Below are 19,547 nucleotides of genomic sequence, written 5' to 3'. Positions count from 1 at the left end.
CTCTATTTTACCTTCAAATAGAAATTTTCTAGAAAACAGAGAGAGAGAGAGAGAGAGAGAGAGAGAGAGAGCACGAAGAGAGAGTAGAGAGAGTGAGATCGCGCCCCAACCCGCGCCGGCGAGATCGCGCCTTCGCCATCGCCACGCCAGCGCGATCTCGCCTTCGCCATCGCCATCGCTGCTCGATCTTTGATGAACCCAGTCTGATCGTGCTCGCCTTCGCCTCCGCCGCGCGATCTCGCCTCAACGTCGAACCCAGTCGCCTCTCTCTCTCTCTGTCTTCATTCTTCTCTGACCGGATTTGATGATTTTTTTTTTTTTGGGTTTTGTTGTTTTGTATTGAGAAATCTCTCTTCATTCTTCTCTGACCGGATTTGGGTTTTGTTGTTCTGTATTGAGAAAATTTGATGAGTTTTTTTTTTTTTTTTTTGTATTGAGAAATGATATTTGTTTGGAAGCTGAGAAAATGTGAGAAAATGTGAGCAACAAGTAGAAAATGTATTTTCTATAATATTTTCAAGATCACAACCAAACACCTGAAAATATTTTCCAAAGTATTTTTTAAAATGTTACCAAAAACTTAAAAATATATTTTTTTTTCGAAAATATTTTTAGCTGAAATTATTTTACACCCGGAAAATATTTTACACCCAACCAAACGCAGCCTTAAACTGTGAAAAGGTTCAGTGAAAGAACCGAGAAAGTGAAGAAAATACATATTTAAACGACAGAACCATGACTACACGAATGCCATATTTGACTTTCATTGTTTTTATGGTGTGACAGTATATTACAAAAACTAAAAAGACAAGAAAATTATCCAAATGCTACAATACTAGTGACCTTCCTTGAAGGCTGCTTAGAACTTGGTAGCTACATTTCTCAAAGAGATTTCTTTAACCGCGTTGCTCAGCCTTTTTATTTCTTTCCAATTTTTGCAGAATCTATACAGTTGAAAATGCAAAAGCAGCTATCATTTGCAAAAAAAGTGCCAACAAAATTTTCCATCTGACTAGCTTGCTCTTTGTAGAGTAACTCTTGGAAGTTTTAAGTAAATGGATCAAAGCCTTTTAGAGGCGATTGCTAAAAATGAAAGACACACTTTTATGAATTTAGTTCGCGAGAATGAAGAAATTCTCCAACAAAGAACTGTTAATACATTACACACGCCACTGCACCTGGCCTCAAGATTTGGACATATCGATCTGGTCACAGAAATTGTCAAGTTGTGCCCCGACATGGTTGCAGCTGAGAATAGCAAGCTGGAGACTCCATTTCATGAAGCTTGTCGTCAGGGGAATGTCAAGGTCTTATTGCTGCTATTGGATGCCAATCCTTGGGCAGCTTGTAAGCTTAACTCTGACAGCCAGAGTGCATTTTACATGGCTTGCAGTCATGGGCATCTCAATGTCATCAAGCTCCTTTTGAGTAAGCCTTGGTTGCAGGGGTTGGAAGAAGATAATTTTGTTCAAAATAGCCTTCATGTTGCTGTGTCAAGAGGATACACAGGTTGGTAGTAAAGTTCTATTTACGGACTTTTCACTGCTGAACACATTGCCAACCAATTAGGCAAGAGAATTTCTCTCCTTGTCCATTGCTAGGTCCAGCAGCTGATAATTTCAGATCGAAACAAATATTCAGATGAAATGCAATGTAAATTTCAATTGCTCAGCTAAATTCTGCTTATGTATTGATAAATTAGAGTTGCTGATGCAGGTATTGTTAGGAAGATATTAGAGGTGTGCCCAAACTTTTCTCAAAGGATTGACAGGAATGGTTATTCACCATTACACTGCTCTTGTCATAGAGGGCACGTGGAGATAACAAGAATGGTCCTAAAAGCTGGTGCAGAACTTGCTCTGGAATTCAATAATGATGGTTACACACCTCTGCACTTGGCCGCGATGAACGGAAACACTGCTATTCTAAAAGAATTCATGTCTATGGCTCCAACATCTTTTCAGTGTTACACAAAGAATGGAGAGACCGTTTTTCATCTAATTGTGAGATACAACCACTATGATGCTTTCATATACTTGGTGCATGCTTTCAATGATACCAATATCTTCCACTGCCCAGATCAATATGGTAACACCATCTTCCATATTGCAGTCTCTGGAGGTCACCATCAGGTGAGAAATGAAAATGAAACCTGTTATAATTAATCGCTGTGATATTAGAAAAGCCTGGGGTGAAGTCATCTCTACATGACATATATAAGTACTAAAGTTTTGCAGAAGAATCTACTATAATTTTTGACTAATTGTGTCAGTTGCATAATAAATATTTCAAAGTACCATTGTCATGTCTATAGTTTGTGTGTGTTTATGCATGTGTTGTGTAGAAGTTAGTATCCTACTTTTTATATCAATCCAATTTCTGCTGTGCCCCATGCCTAAATCCCCAAGGACGGCGCATGCTAATAGTAATATTTCTTTCACAAGACATTATTCTTTATTGTTTGTAATGTAGGTTTAACTTGATTGTTGATGTTGATGATGATGATTTTGGTTGCATATGTGTGTTTCCTAATTAGACTTATGAATTTCAAATTTGTTACAGATTGTGGAGTACTTGATCAACAAAACAACAATGGATTTCAGTTTCCAGAACCATAAGGGACTCACAGCACTTGACATCCTTGACCAGGCCAGTGGAAATGTGCAAATAAAATTGATCCAGCATCAAGTAGAAAAAATTTGTGAAATTCAGGATAATAACACATCTGAACCAGAGTGCTCATCCAGGCAGACTAATAATTCCCTGACTAGTACCCTGACCAGTTTGGGGCAGCAGAAACGACTCAGTGAAAGACGACAGGGAGAACTAGCAGAACTTTATAGAAGTCGTCAGAGTAGGCAAGATGAGATATATAGTGAAGCAGTTCAGAATGCCAGGAACACAATTACACTAGTGGCTATTTTGATTGCCACAGTTACATTTGCAGCAGGTATAAGCCCTCCTGGTGGCGTTTATCAGGATGGACCACTCAAAGGAAAGTCTATGGTGTGCCAAACAACAGCTTTCAAGGTATTTACATTAAGCAATAATATCGCGTTGTTCACATCTCTGTGTATTGTTGTTGTTCTAGTCAGCATCATTCCTTTCCAAAGAAAACCTCAGATGATGATACTGAAGGTTGCTCACAAGGTCATGTGGGTAGCGGTGTCATTCATGGCAACAGCTTATGTTGCAGCAACATGGGTCATCATTCCCCATGGTAAGGGAACAGAGTGGATGTTTGTAGTTTTATTGTCAATTGGTGGAGGGACTATAGGGTCATGTTTTCTTGGGTTAACTGTTATGATGATAGAACATTGGCTTCGAAAGCAGAAATGGAGTAAAGAGAGAAAGAAAAGCGGTGACAGACTTGCAAGCATCAGGATGCAAACCTTACATTCTTTCAATTCAGATGTTGAGAGTTCCAGCCATCAAGGATATCACTCATACTAAAAATTCACACCACTCCCCCCCTTGTTACTTTAATTACGGATAGGTAGCATTGTCTTTCTTAATGCATTTAAGAATCTTACTTATATTTGTAGCCATGAATATCAATTGAATGCAAAGTCAGTATTTCGTGTCTACTCATCCACCACAATGCATACATCCAATTACATAAACATTCAAATAATAATTCTCAGGTCCATTTGGATGCTAAAACCTATGAAGCACGGGTGTGTTTCGGGATTCGGGTGCGGGTGCGGGAGCGGGTGCGGGACTCGGCAATTTTTGAAAAAGTAGGGTGCGGGTGCGGCGATTAAAAAATTATTAAAAATATTTTTATTTATATTTTTAATATATTGCTAAACATACTTTTTTTACATTATATAAATATATACCAAATTTAAGAGCAATGGTAAATAATAACTAGAATACAGAGAATAGGAGAGAGCCTAGCTGAAGAGTGAAGGTAGAGAGTGGGAGAGAGGCTCAAGAAAAATGAAGAGGGAGAGGGTTGGGTCTTGGTTTTTTTCGAAACGGTGCGTTTGCACCTTTTTTTTTTTTTTTTTTTTTTTTTTTCCAGCCATACGCACCTGTTGTTGTTGTTGTTATTTTTTTTTTTTGAATTTCGGCCGGTATCGGCCGATTTCGGCCGATATCGGCAGATTTCGGCCGGTATCGGCAGATTTCGGCCGATATCGGCCGATTTCGCCGGTATCGGCCGATTTCGGCCGGCCCGATTTCACCGATACCGACCGATTCGGGCCGAATCGGCGCGATTTCGCGCGCGTCGGCCCGAATCGGCGCGAATCGCGCCGAATCGCGCCGAAAAAAATGTTTTTTTATTGCCGGACGCGGCACGGACGCGCAGGCAGCGGCGTCGCCTGCGCGTCGCCGCGTCCGGCCGCGTCCGACGCGGGTGCGGCGGCCCAAACGCCGCACCCGTGCTTCATAGGCTAAAACCAAACTATCTGGAAAAAAATTGAACATTATTAGGGGGGGGTTGTTGTGGCGAAAGGTCCATAGGAAGACTCCAGAATTGAGAATCAGCTTAAGGAAAAGTCTTCATTGCTTGTTTTAGGAAGGTCACCAGTGCATATCAATACTTTTCCATGGAACTTTCAGTTTACTTTTGGCTTTTTTGTTTTTATTTTATTTATTTATTTTTTAGATGGGTAGTAGATAGTGGGGGAGGTGGGATGATGGGATTCAAACCTCAGACTTGGGACACCACAAAGAATATCATTACAGCTGGGTTATCATTTGAACCTTGGCTAATTAAGCAAGTGAAAACTGTAAAACATGCTCAAAAGAAAAGCTAGCAATTTATTTGAGGTCCTGACTGAATTGCAATGTTGAAAGTATTACAACATGATTTTCAACTCCCAACATAATGAAATAAACAGTGTTTAATAAATGACAAATAAGTCATATTAATGGGCAGACACAATAGATCTCAACAGCCGTAATATAGGAAATTTAGGGTCCGTTTGGATATAACTTATTGCTAAAAACTGAAAGCACTGTAGCAAAATAATTTTTAAATATGTGAATAGTACTGCGGGATCTATTTTTAATAAATTTTTTTAAAAAAAGTACATGAACAGTGCATGCACAGTACGCGCAGTGCGCGCACTGAGCGCTTGTCCCCCGCAGCAGAGAAAAAAAAAAAAAAGAGTAAAACTTGGACACAGCAATAAGCTGGATCCAAACCAGCACTTAGTCTGTTTCGTAAGAGACTTTTCTTATGACTATTTTTGTTTATTTGCTCACACTTTTTTCTAGGTACAGATATAACCAATTTTTAGCAAGTAGGCCAATAATCTTTTAGCAAAAAGCTCTAAACGCAGTAAAGGACACTTGTTTATGACTAATTGCCAACCCAAATACACAATATGTGAGTTACATATGGTTGCTTAAACAAAATGTTCTTGTCAAATTGTGCAAAGTAGTATTTCTATATTTCTTTCAAAAGCACATAAGATCACCAAGCTGCAACCAAAATAATTCAACCTTAAGAAATCCTCAACATAGTTTTTTTCCCCCTAAAACCAAAACCAAGCTGTTGGATTCAAATTATCTAAAACGATTTGCATAAACCAAAACGTAGAAGAATTCCCTTTATACTGTCTGATTTCAAAGTAAAAGGACAACAAAGAATTTCACTTTCAAGCATGGATAAATAATCATTCAAACCCAACTGCCCTGTTTCTTGCTTAACCTCAAAAACCAGGAAAGAAAAATTACACAGAATAACCATGATTTTCTACACAATTTCCTCAACCAAACCACATAATAAATCAGTGAGAATGTAATTTTTTATTTTATTTTTCGAAAGACTAGCTAGTACTAAAAATATAGTAACAAACTCACAGAAAGAATCTCCAATGTGAAATCTGTTCCTTGAAGCCCACTGGTTAAAGGTTGCAGAGTTGTTAGCATTTGCATCAGGTAGTACCCAACGGAAATCACCACCCACTTTGAATCTCTTCACAGCATCGCATCAAGTTATAATTCTTCCAGTGGTTCTTTCATCTGGTTTAAGCTTGCTATTAAATTTGCTTGTGTTAAAGATTTTGGATTTCTCACAGAAATGCACCACTATAAAACGATGTTTTATATAGCATTTCGATAGGCACCAATCCATGTTGTTTCCACAGAGCTTTGACCGTGCTGACTTTCTGAATAGTTGATGGTTGTCTTGTTGGATAGATAGACTGTAGACTAAACCGGATACTTGAGTCTTGATTGCATTGTAATTTGTATTTAATGGTCATTAGAACAAGTAGTATGTATATATATATAAAAGCTAGAATTTAATGTTGCTGTTATAATTGAGCCACATCATCAGTTATGCTATATTTTTTTAAAATTTTTAAATAATTTTTCTATTTTATTTTATAAAAAATAATTAAATATAATTAATGGACAAACTTGATAATTCACTCTATTTATCCGATTCAACATGTTACTATTCATTTGTTTTAAATACATGCAAATATTTGACTATTCAACAACGCAAATTGATTTCAACTTTTCATTTTTTAATGACCATTAAATACAAAAGAGGTATATATCATGCTAGTGTGTTTGGGCTCTAACTTGTTTGTGGCGGTATGATGTCTGGGTAATATCTCCGTCCTTGTTGGTCCTTGTTGCATCTTGGGTGAGGTTTTTTAGTTTTGAAATGGTATTGGATATTTTTATGGCTCGCATTGAATGGAATGTAGTTTCATAGTTATTTTTAGAAGCTTGGTATTAAACTATTCCTATCATTCTTGTCGTGTGGTTAATGAAATTGTTTTTGTATAAATTAAATGGAAATTCTCAAATTATAACATGTTTTGTAGAATTTTCGTTATCATAAAACTTGCATTTCTCCCACCCAAATTAATTATGCTACTTATTAGGCTCTGTCTCATTCCATTATTTTACAAACTTTTTCAGAATAGGCAACTATCGTTTTGAGACAGCTTTTTGGTGGCTAGTAGTAGTTAGACTAACTGCTAATGAAGGCTGACTTTTGTGATGGAGATAATTGATGATGTATAACTTAGAGTGGGCTTGATCCAATTCTTTTGTATCTAATAGTGGTTATGCCTTTATTTCCACTAATGAGACAAGTTGATAATATGTAATTATTTATTCAAACCTTTATTCTTTTGTGACCAATGGTCATTGTATTTATTACATAGAGCTCTGACTTACTTTGGGAGTATATTTAATAGAATTATTATGATAATTTTTTATGTTAATACTTGATATGATTTTATTTGGATTGAATTGTTGAAAGGAACAAAATCTACAAGTACCTTTGAGATATTTTCCTCATGCTTTGGACCCTTTCAGGTTTGGAGCGTGACACAAAGAATATATAGTTACAACTTGGTCTAATAGTTCTCACACTTAGGGATGGCAATTCGTGTTTGAGTGTCGAGTTCGTGTCGTGTCAACTCATGCGTATCCGACTACATGAGCCAACACTAACCCGAAATTTTTATTAAACGGGTCAAGATTCCTCAACCCTAACACGACTCATTTATTAAACGAGTCAGTCGTGTCGACCTGTTTATATGATTTTATCAAAATGAAGAAAAACATTTATGAAAAAACAAGCAAATAAATATTTTGAATATAAAATTCAGAACTAATGAGTAACTGCATTACAAATAATCATTCAAAACTAAAATATATCTTAATATCATAAATAATCAATCACAATATGTCAAATAAAATAAATTACAATAATTAATAAGTTTATATACCTAGGGTTTGAATGATATATTAGTAAAATTTCATTTAATTAAATAGGTCAGATGGGTCAAACGGGGTCCATAGGTTGAACCCAAACCCAACTTGTTTATCAAACGGGTCCGTCGTGTCAATCTGAATATGACATGAACTCATTAAGCTTCAACTCATAACCTGCTAATTTCGTGTTGTGTCGTGTCTAATTTTGCCACCCCTTCTCACACTATCATTTTTTTAAAAATAAAATTACTGCATTGTGTTTTCATACATATCTCACTATATATAATACCTGACTACAAAATATATTTTGTTACATTACAAAAAATTTCTAATAACACATTGAAATTTTAATAATATACAATTTAATATATTAATTCAATAATTATTCAATAAAAAATAATCATATCATATTTTTTCACGCATCACGTGGATTTACGACTAGTGTTATAATAGAACTAGAGGGAAACAACTTATATACGTGGAAAGCACTTACACTTTATTTTTGGTGTCATACTTGTGTCAAACACTTAATATTCATGGAACACTTTGGCATGCATGTCCTAGTAATGCCTGTTAAAAAAAAAAAAAATGCAGGACGCAATCAAGACACTAGAACCAAAAAAAAAAAAATCAAATCAAATGTCATTTCATAAAACAAAGAGGGCATTCATGCTCTAAATAGTAACAATATACTTTAAAATTAATAAATATCCTTATTTTATTTTTTTTTATTTTTTGTATTCTAACTTCTAAACATTCTTCAATAGTCATGAATTTGTTTTAATATTCATTATTGTTTTTAATTTGTTATACATTTAACATTATATAAAAAAATTAAATGTTTAATAATATATAGAAAATATAGAGGAAAATATATCTAATAGATGTGTCCCACCATACCTATGTCCAATTTTTTTAAAAATTATCGTGTCCTTGTATCGTAACCATACCTGTGTTTATCAAGGTACTTAAGAAACAGTTTCACACTTTCAATTGTCTATCATAATAAAAGAACAATCACCATATGCCTTATCACTTTTTCTATTTATGTGCTATAATTTTCATTCTTTGGTAAATCGAATGAATTCCTTGGAAAACAAGAAGTATGCTATTTTTATGGAATCAGAACCATGAAAGTTGTTGTTATATTAAGTAATTGTGTTACATGTTAACGTTATATTAAACACTTGTGTTAAAATCACCATATGCTTTATCACTTTTTCTATTTACGTGCAATAAAATTCATTCTTTGGTAAACCGAATGAATTCCTAAGAAAACAAGAAGTATGCTATTTTCATGGAATTAGAACCGTGAAGGTTGTTGTGTTATATTAAGTACTTGTGTTACATGTTAACCGTATATTAAACACTTGCATTGTAATGAACTCAATTTATATACTAGAGAATATTTGACTTAACCCTATGATAACTATATACTAATTTAAAGTTAATATGTTTGCTCTACAAGTACATAGGTCTACAAAACGTACAAACAAGAAAATTATTTTCAAAGCAAACCCTTAAAACTTCCCTAATATTTTTGCAAAATGAGACAGAAGAATAGATTTCACTCTAACCAGAATATTATTGCTGCTTTAAGATCAAATTAATATGTTGCCATTTCTTCGATTTGACATTTCAGTATGGATGATATCCTACGTCTTTAGAACTATGAAAGTCAGAGTTGATGGAAATAGATTCGGTTTCTGGTCGGGTTTCGTCTCTAGCGTTAGAGTTTATGGAGTGAGAACGGATGTCGATTTTGAACTCAGGCTTAGCGGATTGTGACTGGGTTTTGCCTTCAACGGGCGCAACAGTACTCCCTCGCCTTTTACCATTGTCTTTCCTCCACTTCAATTTCCTAGACCAGTGTGTAGCCAACATAAATCCTTGATAGAAGAAAAGAGTTCCCATGGTCCCAGCACAGATAGCAACTATCCATTCTTTCCCATGACCTAGGCCTCGTGGCAAAATTATCCACATCGCTGCAACATAAGATGTAGCCATGAACGAGACAGCCAACCACATGACTTTGTGAGTAACAACCAGTAGCCTCATTAGTAGTTTACTTTGAAACGGAATGATACTGACTACAATTATAACAATGCATAAAGATGTGAACAATGCCAAGTTGTTGCTTATTGTAAACACCATGAAAGCTGTTGTTCTTCCAGTTCTTGCCACTGTTGAATTTCCAATTGACCCTTGCTGGCAAATACAACCAGGAGAATTTCTAATCGACCCTTGCTGGGAAACACCACCACAAGAAGAATTTCCAATCGACTCTTGCCGGAAAACATCACTACCAGGAGGGTTTAACCCAGCAGCAAAAGTAACCGTCGCAATCAGAATCGCTACTAGTGTAATTGTGTTCCTGGCATTTTGTTGGGCCTCCCTGTATAGCTCATGTTGCCTACTTTGATGGTCAGTCAGCCTTTGTCTTCTGCTGAGGACCTTACGTCGCTGCAAATTGATCAAGTAGCTATTTGTCTTCTTTTGTGAAGGATCTGGCTTAGTTAATTCTGTGTTATCATCCGGAATTTTTTCTATCTCCTCAACTTGAGAAGTAAAAAATTTCTGAATATTTACTACAGAATTTCCTTGGTTGGGTGGATCGCCAAAGTCCTTTGTTATGGGCAACCTGGACACATTATCTAAGCCAACTATGCCCGGATTAGTTCCTTCAACTTCTTTTGAACGTAAAATTCTCATGTCTATACCACTCGCACTCTCTAGCATAGCTTTAACATGAGGAAATGTATCAGTATTACCAGCCTGCTCTAGGATGCCAAGAGCCGTGAGTCCCTCACGATTCTGAGAGTTGATATCCACTGTTGTTTTATTGACCAAAAACTCCACAATCTGGAACAAACTCGAAAGAAAAGAAAAACAGACCAATTAGAACAACACACGAACTATAGACACAATAATATGAGTTCGATCTTGTTATATACGTGTGTGTGTGTGTTTTTGGCCATTGGAAACTGCTTCTTGTTTATTCCTTGATTTTCAATAATTGAATTGATCATATTTGGATACTATGAGCCATGGACAAAAGTAAGCTAACTTCTACTATTGGTGGCGGATCACCTGGGGACAATGTTCTTTTCCTATTGAATCAGGTTAATAAATGCCAGAACCTAGATGTGCATTGGACCATCCATGTTGGAATGTTGCATGTTCATTTAAATTTTGTAACCATTGATTCTCAAAAATAAATAGATAAATATTGTAACCATAACCAAATCAAATATGAGTATATGACTATTCATTACCTGATCGCATCCTCTAGAGACGGCAAGATGCAAGAGAGTGTTACCACATTGATCTGGACGGTGGAAGAGATCAGTGTTGTGGAAGGCACCAACCAACCATAAGAAAGACTCGTAGTGCCTATATTTCACAGTTAAATGAAATACTGTCTCTCCCTCTCTTGTGAGATGATGAAAGGATATAGGAGCCATCTGCTCAAATTCTTCAAAAATTGAAGTTTTTGCATTCATCGCTACCAAATGTAGTGGCATGTAACCTGTGCTACTGAACTGCAGAGCGAGGTCTGTGCTAACCGTTAGGAGCATTCTTGTTATTTCCAGATGCCCACTTATACAAGCATGGTGCAATGGAGAATATCCATTCCTGTCAACCTTCCAAGCAAGATCTGGGAACACATGTAATAACTCTCTAACAACATCTGCACAACCAAGTACAGATTTCTAGTATAAATGGAAGAATTTCACATACTGTGTTTTTATAAACTGAAAACGTGATTGTAAATCATTTTTCCGGTTCGCTTACATTTTTCTCAAAAAAAAAAAATTCATTTTTCCAGGTGTGTGTTACACACTGCATGAGAGTTTTTACCCTATATGGAAATAAGTGATGATACGAGCTCCAAAGATTTAGGACCAGTTCCTTTGACTTAGAAGAAAGGAACTGTAAATTCTCATCTATATTATCTACGTATGTATAATGTAAACACTAAAAAAAGGAGGCCTTGGACCTTTCTTTTTGAGAATTGCTCGTGTCATATATACATACAGATTTTAATAATTAAGTTAATTGTTTCCATGCATTAAAGAGTGGATTCGTAAAGATTAGCCAAGATGACTTTTCTACAAACCTGTGTGCCCTCTGGATGCAGCCACATGAAGACAAGTTTGATCAAATCCTTCATCTTCTAACCCTGTCAACCAGGACTGATTTAAAAGGAGCCTCACCATGTCAACATGCCCATGACTGCAAGCTATAAAAAATGCACTCTGATTATCAGCATTAAGCTTACAAGCAGCCCAGGGATTGTTCTCTAATAGCAGCTTGAGGACCTCAGTATGCCCTCGTCTACAGGCTTCATGCAATGGAGTCTCCAACTTATTATTCTCTGCAGAAACCATGGGGCGCAGCTTCAAAATTTCGATCACCAATTCAATGTGTCCAAATCTTGATGCCAAGTGTAACACCGTTCCCTTGGAACCACCTGTTCTTTGTTCCAGAAAGTTTTCGTTCTCTTGAACTAAATCGACGAAGGACTTTTGGTCATTTTTTGCAATTGCCTCAAAAAGCCTTGGATCCATTCCTATAAATTAAATGACTCCACCAAGTGGGAAATAATCAATAGAGAAATTATGTTCCACAACCAGTGTTTAATTACAAGAAATCTAGAGGATGAAATAACTTTTCCACTTTCTGATTGTTCAAAAAGCTGGGAAGAGAAACTGAAACTTTGTAAGATGGGATAAAGATGAGGTACTATTGAGATAGTTAAAATTCTTGTTATGTACTTTTTGGTTATAGTTGTAGCAAATAACTAATCTTTGCTGTATGAAAATTTTTTACGGTATAAATATCTTCGAGGACTATCTTCCCAGCTTCTCTTTGGAATGCATCTGCTAAATTCTCAGCAACTTCAGGGAAGCTCATTTTCTAAGCAATTTTGCGCAATAACTAGAAAATTCTCCTTGGCAGGCCGTACACTTTCTTTTGGCACGTGGGGACGGCCCTAAAGGTTTGATTTCTGAGCAAAGAACTTTTGCATATTGACAAGGTCGGAGTAATAAGTCCCAATCCTTCTAGACGGGCTCTTTTTTCCATGGCTACAACTTCAACCCATATTGAAATGGCAGTCTTCCTCAAACGCTGAAACTAGCAGCTGAAAAATGACGGGCACTATGCGTGTGTTTGGATTGGGAGGCTGTGTCCAGCGTCCAGCCTTAAATTTTTTTTTTTTTTTCTTTCCAGCCGCAGTTGTTGACCAAGTCTTCCGTGAACAGTGCATTCGTGTACTGTTCATGGATCCACAAATTTTACTTTTCAGCAACTTTTTCATTAAAAATGGGTCCCGCGGTACTATTCACATATTTTAAAATTATTTTGCTACAGTGTTTTCAGTTTTCAGTTTTTAGCAATAAGTTCTATCCAAACGGACCCATGTTGGTGTATTTCTCCGAAATAAAGTTCTTCTTCAAATTAGCCTTTCAAATTATTTATCTATATCTATATATTACTATAAGGTGAAGTGTGATATTTATTACTGCTGAGCTTCTATTGTGTCACCTTAACGCTACATCATTTGTCATATTATTATCATATATTATTTATTCCTATTTTTTTAATATATATATATATATATATATATATATATATATATATATATATATAAATAGACTATTGGCTTTACATATTCATTTTTGTCGGTTTCAATATTTATATATATTTCTTTTTTATTTTCAATTTTCATATAATTTTTTTTACATTCACTTAAAATAAAAATATTTACACTTTTTTCAACTTTTCTTCTTCCCTTACTTTTTCATCTACCCACTACCCTCTACTTTAATATTGCTATTCGTCTTTCCCTTCATCTTCCTTTATTTGTCTCTTCTTATCCCTTCACTCTTACTATTAATTTGTCACTCTTTTTCATTCTTTGCATCATTTTCTCTCACAAAAAGGTTCTTTCTCTCTCTCTCTCTCTCACTATTTTGGTGGATTTTTATTTTTTATTGCATCTATGCTTTAGGTTGATAAATTTTTGTGTTTTTAAGAACTTTAATTTAGGTTGATATCATTTAGTTTTATATTTTAAGTTATTATTATTATTATTATTATTATTTTACTCTTTGATTGTTAAATTTTATCCAATTACGTTATAAAAAATTGAAGATAGTAGATAAAAATAAAATAGTATTCTATTACATAGCATAATTTAGATAATTTAGTCTTTATTGTTATATCTTTTAATTTTTCTTATTTTTTTCTTCTCTTCTATTTTACTGAATATTGAAAGTCAACCACATCCTCCTTATCATTAAATTATTTATATTTTTTTTCTCTTTTTGTTTTAAAAAATAAAAAAATGTAATATTTTACTTTAATTCAAATAAAAGAAAATTGTGCTCATTAAATTGTACTCATTTTTTTTTTAACATTTACACTTTCTCCAACCTTTCTCCTTCTTTTTACCTTTTTATCTCCCCAAACATTCTACCTTGATATCACTCTTCCTATTTCCTTTTATCTTCCTTTATTTTGTTTCTTTTTATTATCATCCTCTTAGTCTAAATTTGTTATTCACTCTTCCATTCTTTACATAATTTTCTCTCACAAAATAGAGGTTATTTCCCACTCTTTCTCCCCAATTTTTTGGTGGTTTTTTATTTTTATTTTTCTTGCATCTCTATTTTAGCTTGATAAATTTTTGTATTCTTTAGAACTCTATTTTGGTTGATGGGATTTAGTTTTGTGTTTTAAGTTTTTTTTTTAATTTTTATTATGACTTTGATTTTTAAATATTATCATATTGCATTATAAATAATTAAAAATAGTATATAAGAATGTACTATTATTATATTACATAGAATTATTTTGGATAAGTTAGTGTTTATTGTTATGCATTTTATTTTTATTTTTTTTCTCATATCATTTTATTTAACATTTAAATTCAGCCACATCCCCCGTATATATCATTAAATTTTTTATATTTCCACTCTTTTTTATTTTAAAAAATTTTAAAAATAATATTTTTCCTAAATTAAATAAATAAAATTGTCCACATTAAGTGGAGTAATGCTAGGGAAACACTCATTCTCACACCTAATGCATCAAAGGAAGAATGAAATACAAAACAAATCAAGTTAGAAACACTAAATTAAAAAAAAAAACTAATAATGCATATTTAATGTCATAGAATCATCATCAAATTTTGGAAAATGATAGGTTGCCAATGGAGAGAGAGAGAGAGAGAGAGAGAGAGAGAGAGAGAGAGATGGTATAGAAAAAAATCAATACAAAGTAGTAAAGAGTAGATAAAGAAAAAAAAAAAAACCAAACGTCAATTAGTAATCCTTGATTGGAAAACAAAGAGGTTGTAAGGAGAAATAAAAAATAAAATAGAGATTACAGTGTAGAGAACATTAAAAACTTTGCATTGTAGTAACATAAACCGTTAAATTCACTTAAAAAATTAAATCAACAATCAACAATTAAATACAATCATAGTACTAAATTTAAATTTAAAAGTAATCAAACTCTAACTATGGAAACCATATTAATCATAACTAAAAAAGAGATGTTCTCTGATAGTAGTAGAAATTACATAAGAAATAAAGTTAGAAAATTTAAAAATCCATTTTTTGATATTTCATTTAACCTTATTTATATAATATATATATATATATATATATATATATATATATATATATATATATATAATTTACATACGCTATTACTTTTGAAAATATAATGAACAATGCTACCTCTCATTTATCATCTTTGTTATGCAAATTATCAGTTAGTAAATATATGATAATGGTAAGAAGCGTTAAAAATGAGATCACTAAAAAAAATATATATAAAATTAATTAGCTACTATCATCATGGAGTAGTAGCCTATAATTTTATGCATCCAAAAAAGTGGAATATATAGAGTTTTCTTAAAAGTATATGTAAAGATTCACTATATGTGTGTGTGTGTGTGTGTGTGTGTGTGTGTGTGTGTGAATAAAGGTAAAAAAAAAGGTATATTTAAGGTTTTTATTAACTTAAAAACTAATGAAAAACCAATGGTTAATAATTAAAATTATAGTATTAATAAAATATTTAATGAGATCATCCTAAAAAAATTATCATGTGCAACTCGATGGTATGCGACTAGTATATCTTTTTATTGAGTGTAAATTTTGAAAATCTAACCGTTGGATTGACTATTCTTATTATGTCCTTCATGCTTGTTAAAATTTCAAGTTTTTGTAATCTAAAATTGTATATAAAAAATAAGTTTATTGATCGAGTAAATAATACGATCTAATTTGAACAAAATTATATATGTGTATTAAGAACATAAGGAACATTAAATTCAATGGTTAAATCTTCAAAATTCTCAAAAAAAGGGAAATATGAAAAAATTGAAGAATTTCTCTCCAAACTAGCTAGTTTGGAGAGAAACTTTGTTCCTTTCTCCTTCAACACAAATACACAATGAGACGCTGTGTGCTTTTTAGATGGGCAAATGCCTTGCATTCTGATCTATTCTAATTCATGCCCCCTTAGTAGTGCATGTCATGTGTCGCTCAAGAAAATTATAGAAGAATCTGTAATAAATAACCATCGCACATTTTTTGTGCGATGGTCACTTCACAAATATAAGTGCTTGTGGGGTGTGGGGGTCAAAGACTGAGGTTCAAGTCTCCAAGAGAGAAATTTACACACATATACACTTATATTAGATTATGGTAGAATTTCTATCTTGTATAAAAAAAAACAATAAACCACGTCATGAATTGAATTTACTGACCTCAATTTAATGCAAAAGGAGGGTGTACGCATTTATTATACTCTCATAGTATTCTATATATAATTACTATGTCACTTACTTGTAGTACTTTCAATTGCTCTTTCAAATCATGTGCACAAAATATGCATAGAGTGAATCTTCAAAGGGTGAGAAAATGAATATTTTAAGGCTTGTTAAGTTAGGGATATGTAGGGATAAACGGCCCAAAAAAGGATATTGGGCTATGGGCCATAAACAAGGACATTAAGTCGTCCAAGGACATGTAGACATTAACAAGGACGTACAAATTAGTAAGTTATGGAAGAAGTTTGGTCATAAAGGATTGGGAATGTAGTTAGAGGAGAAATACCTCCTCGGCTAAGCAGAGTAGGGGTCAAAAGTCTGACATTTCATTAAGAATAATACACCAGACGATCATACTGATAAAGATAAGCATCAAAAAGGAATAAGACAAAGAAAATGAGGGAAATATCTAGGAGAAAGTTGCTACCACCGCATTGAATGCTCTGCAGTTAACTTTCTAGCCGCATTAATGTGGAGGTGATACCTGAGCAAAGGTATGCAACCTTCCAGCTACCCACAAAGACTTTAGGAAGGTGCTGATAGAACGTGGATCAATACTAGCAATTTGATCTACACATGGAGGGCTGAGATGAAGTAAAATAGGGGAATATAAAAAAGAAAAACCCCATTACAGAGGGGGATCAGATAATCTAGTGAGAGAAATCACTGTATACTCAAGAATTGTAATTGTGTTTAAGTCTAAGAGAAATATTTAAGAACTACCATCCTCGAACTTTGTTGAGGAGGATTTTCTTTGCATTAAACCGTTTATTCATACTTTCAAATATCATTTAGCCTATTGTGATTATTGTCCTACACATTGGAGTTCAGTTTATAGTCCACTCTCTACAAATTTTGAGCTCTTTGGGCCTTAGCCCTGTTCACCTTTGGGCTTTCCAAGCAAAACGTGCCCTTACAGGATACTACAAATTTTGTTACATAAACCTTACAAAATGACATCACTAATCACATAAAAGAGACTCAAACTTTCATTTTTTATGTTTTTTTAAAGTGAAACCTATGATATTGTTTCGATATTAATTTGTAATTTTTTTGTAATAAGTTTGTAATAACTCTTGCATTTTCTTATAGATAAATATTTGACCCATCCATGATTTAATCCAAAACTCAGTTAAACTGCATGTTTGCTATCCCAATGGTTATAATGAAGGGGTTAATAAAAAAGTAAGGTGAAGAGTGTAACTCAACTAGTGTTTGATGGTGTCTCCAACTAAGATGTCTAGAGTTCAAACATCAACCCTCACTATAATATATATATATACACACATACATACATACATACATATATAACATTCCCCCACACACACATGAGCCCTCCAAAACCAATACAATAATACTTGCCGTTAAATTCAATGCTGGCTCAATGTACTAGACAAGTGAGGCAATTGCTTAAGGCCCCAAGTGAAAAGAAAAGGCCCCAAATGTTTACCAATCAAAACTTTTAAGTCTCAAAAATTTTCACAAAATATTTAATAAATTGTGAATGGTAGATGATAAAATAATGTCAATGATGACCCATTAAGAACCAATGAAAATATGCTAACTCAATTGTTGTAAAAAATGTTTTGTACTGTAACATTATTTCGAGCCAAAGAAAAAACTAGAACAAAATAATTTTTTGTTAGATGTGTACCTTTCATCTTCTCTATGAGATTTTTCTAGCATAGAACTCATTAATCTCCCACACAGAAGAGTTGCAAAAACACACGATCTCTCAACCAAACAATTGAAATCAAAAGACAACAAATATATACATATTCAATCTAAAACCTTAATTTTTCTTATGCCAATTGCTAGAAATTTTGTCCCACTCTAAAGAGATTTTATTTTTTTAAAGCTGTAGTTGCTGCGCTTTGGACCTTTTCCTCATTTAAGTCTGATTCTCAGGTTTGCTACTTCTCTCGAACCTTTGTTTCTTGCTTGAAATTTCTCATCATTCTAGTTATTTTTGTAATATTTCTTTATTTTATTCTTGGTAAATAATTTACATTCTTAAACTTATTTTCATTTAACAAATTGGTTAGGGACATGGAGTAGCATATATAGGAACATAGTTTTATTTGATTTTATTATTTTTAGTAATCATGGGACTATGTCTGTAATTATCTCTTAGGGTTTTAGTTTTTTTAAAAATTTTCAACTTCTTTTTTTTTGGGTAATTTCTTTGATTCTTTACCAAAAAAAAAAAAAATAGATGTATGCTCTTGTATAGGGTCCACGTTAAACACAAGTTTTTTTAAAAAAATTTATTTTTCTGGGCACGTTAACACTAGCTATTAACAAAGAAAATTAGTTTTGTGAAAAAAAAAAATTCAATATGCTAGTTCTAGTATAATTATAAAATGTACTAGATAAAGCAAATACAATCCTTCCCTTAACCATAAAAGTATCTAATAGTCTCAAGTTCTCAACACATAAATTAAAACAAATTCATTATATTACTCTAACTATAAAAAATACTACAGTATGTATTAGGTTAAATAACCAAATACTAAAAAGACAAAGTTTCTCTCCTTACTAATAAATACAATTTAGGATAAATTGCAAATTACACCCCTATGATTTGGGGGTAATTGGATTTTACACCTTGAAATTTCAAAATTTGAATTTTACCCTTTAAAGTTTGGTAATATTTAGATTTTACACCTTGATATTTCAGAATTTAGATTTTACCCTCTATATTTTAAAAGTGTTTAGCTTTTGCTCTTTAAAGTTTTGGGGTATTTAGATTTACACTCTAAAGTTTTAGAATTTGGAAGTGTAAAATTCAAATAACTTTAAATTTTAGGGGGTAAAATTCAAGTTCTGAAACGTTAGGGTATAAAATTCAAACACCCCAAACTTTATGGATAAAATTCAAATTCTAAATATTAGAGTGTAAAATTCAATCGTCCCCAAACTTTAGGGATGTAATTTACAATTTACCTTATATTTTATAAAAATATAATTTTTTTTAATATTTAAATATAAGAAAAAGCTC

At 33.3% G+C, this 19,547-nt stretch overlaps 2 protein-coding genes and 1 long non-coding RNA gene across 3 annotated transcripts; 1 reads left to right on the top strand and 2 right to left on the bottom strand.

Annotated features, from left to right (window-relative positions):
• Nucleotides 1-740: 740 nt before the first annotated feature.
• On the bottom strand, nucleotides 741-6,194 carry LOC142633922 (uncharacterized). Its single transcript, XR_012843998.1, has 2 exons — nucleotides 5,818-6,194; nucleotides 741-2,152 (listed from the first exon to the last, which is right to left on the bottom strand). It is a non-coding gene; the product is annotated as an uncharacterized LOC142633922 (long non-coding RNA).
• Nucleotides 1,056-7,008, top strand: LOC142633921 (uncharacterized). Its single transcript, XM_075808182.1, has 4 exons — nucleotides 1,056-1,509; nucleotides 1,717-2,132; nucleotides 2,563-3,496; nucleotides 6,892-7,008. The coding sequence occupies exons 1-3, from the start codon at nucleotides 1,056-1,058 to the stop codon at nucleotides 3,451-3,453; spliced, it is 1,761 nt and encodes a 586-aa protein (XP_075664297.1). The 3' UTR covers nucleotides 3,454-3,496; nucleotides 6,892-7,008.
• A 2,325-nt stretch (nucleotides 7,009-9,333) lies between these two features.
• On the bottom strand, nucleotides 9,334-12,266 carry LOC142633856 (uncharacterized). The gene is made up of 4 exons (XM_075808105.1): nucleotides 11,816-12,266; nucleotides 10,971-11,386; nucleotides 10,002-10,557; nucleotides 9,334-9,938 (listed from the first exon to the last, which is right to left on the bottom strand). The coding sequence occupies exons 1-4, from the start codon at nucleotides 12,264-12,266 to the stop codon at nucleotides 9,334-9,336; spliced, it is 2,028 nt and encodes a 675-aa protein (XP_075664220.1).
• Nucleotides 12,267-19,547: the final 7,281 nt, after the last annotated feature.

This window comes from Castanea sativa, chromosome 5 (genome assembly GCF_040712315.1).
Source record: "Castanea sativa cultivar Marrone di Chiusa Pesio chromosome 5, ASM4071231v1".
In the NCBI taxonomy this organism is placed as follows: Eukaryota; Viridiplantae; Streptophyta; class Magnoliopsida; order Fagales; family Fagaceae; genus Castanea; species Castanea sativa.
The sequence above is the reverse complement of the archived record's forward strand: the minus strand, read 5'-3'. Positions and strand labels throughout refer to the sequence as shown.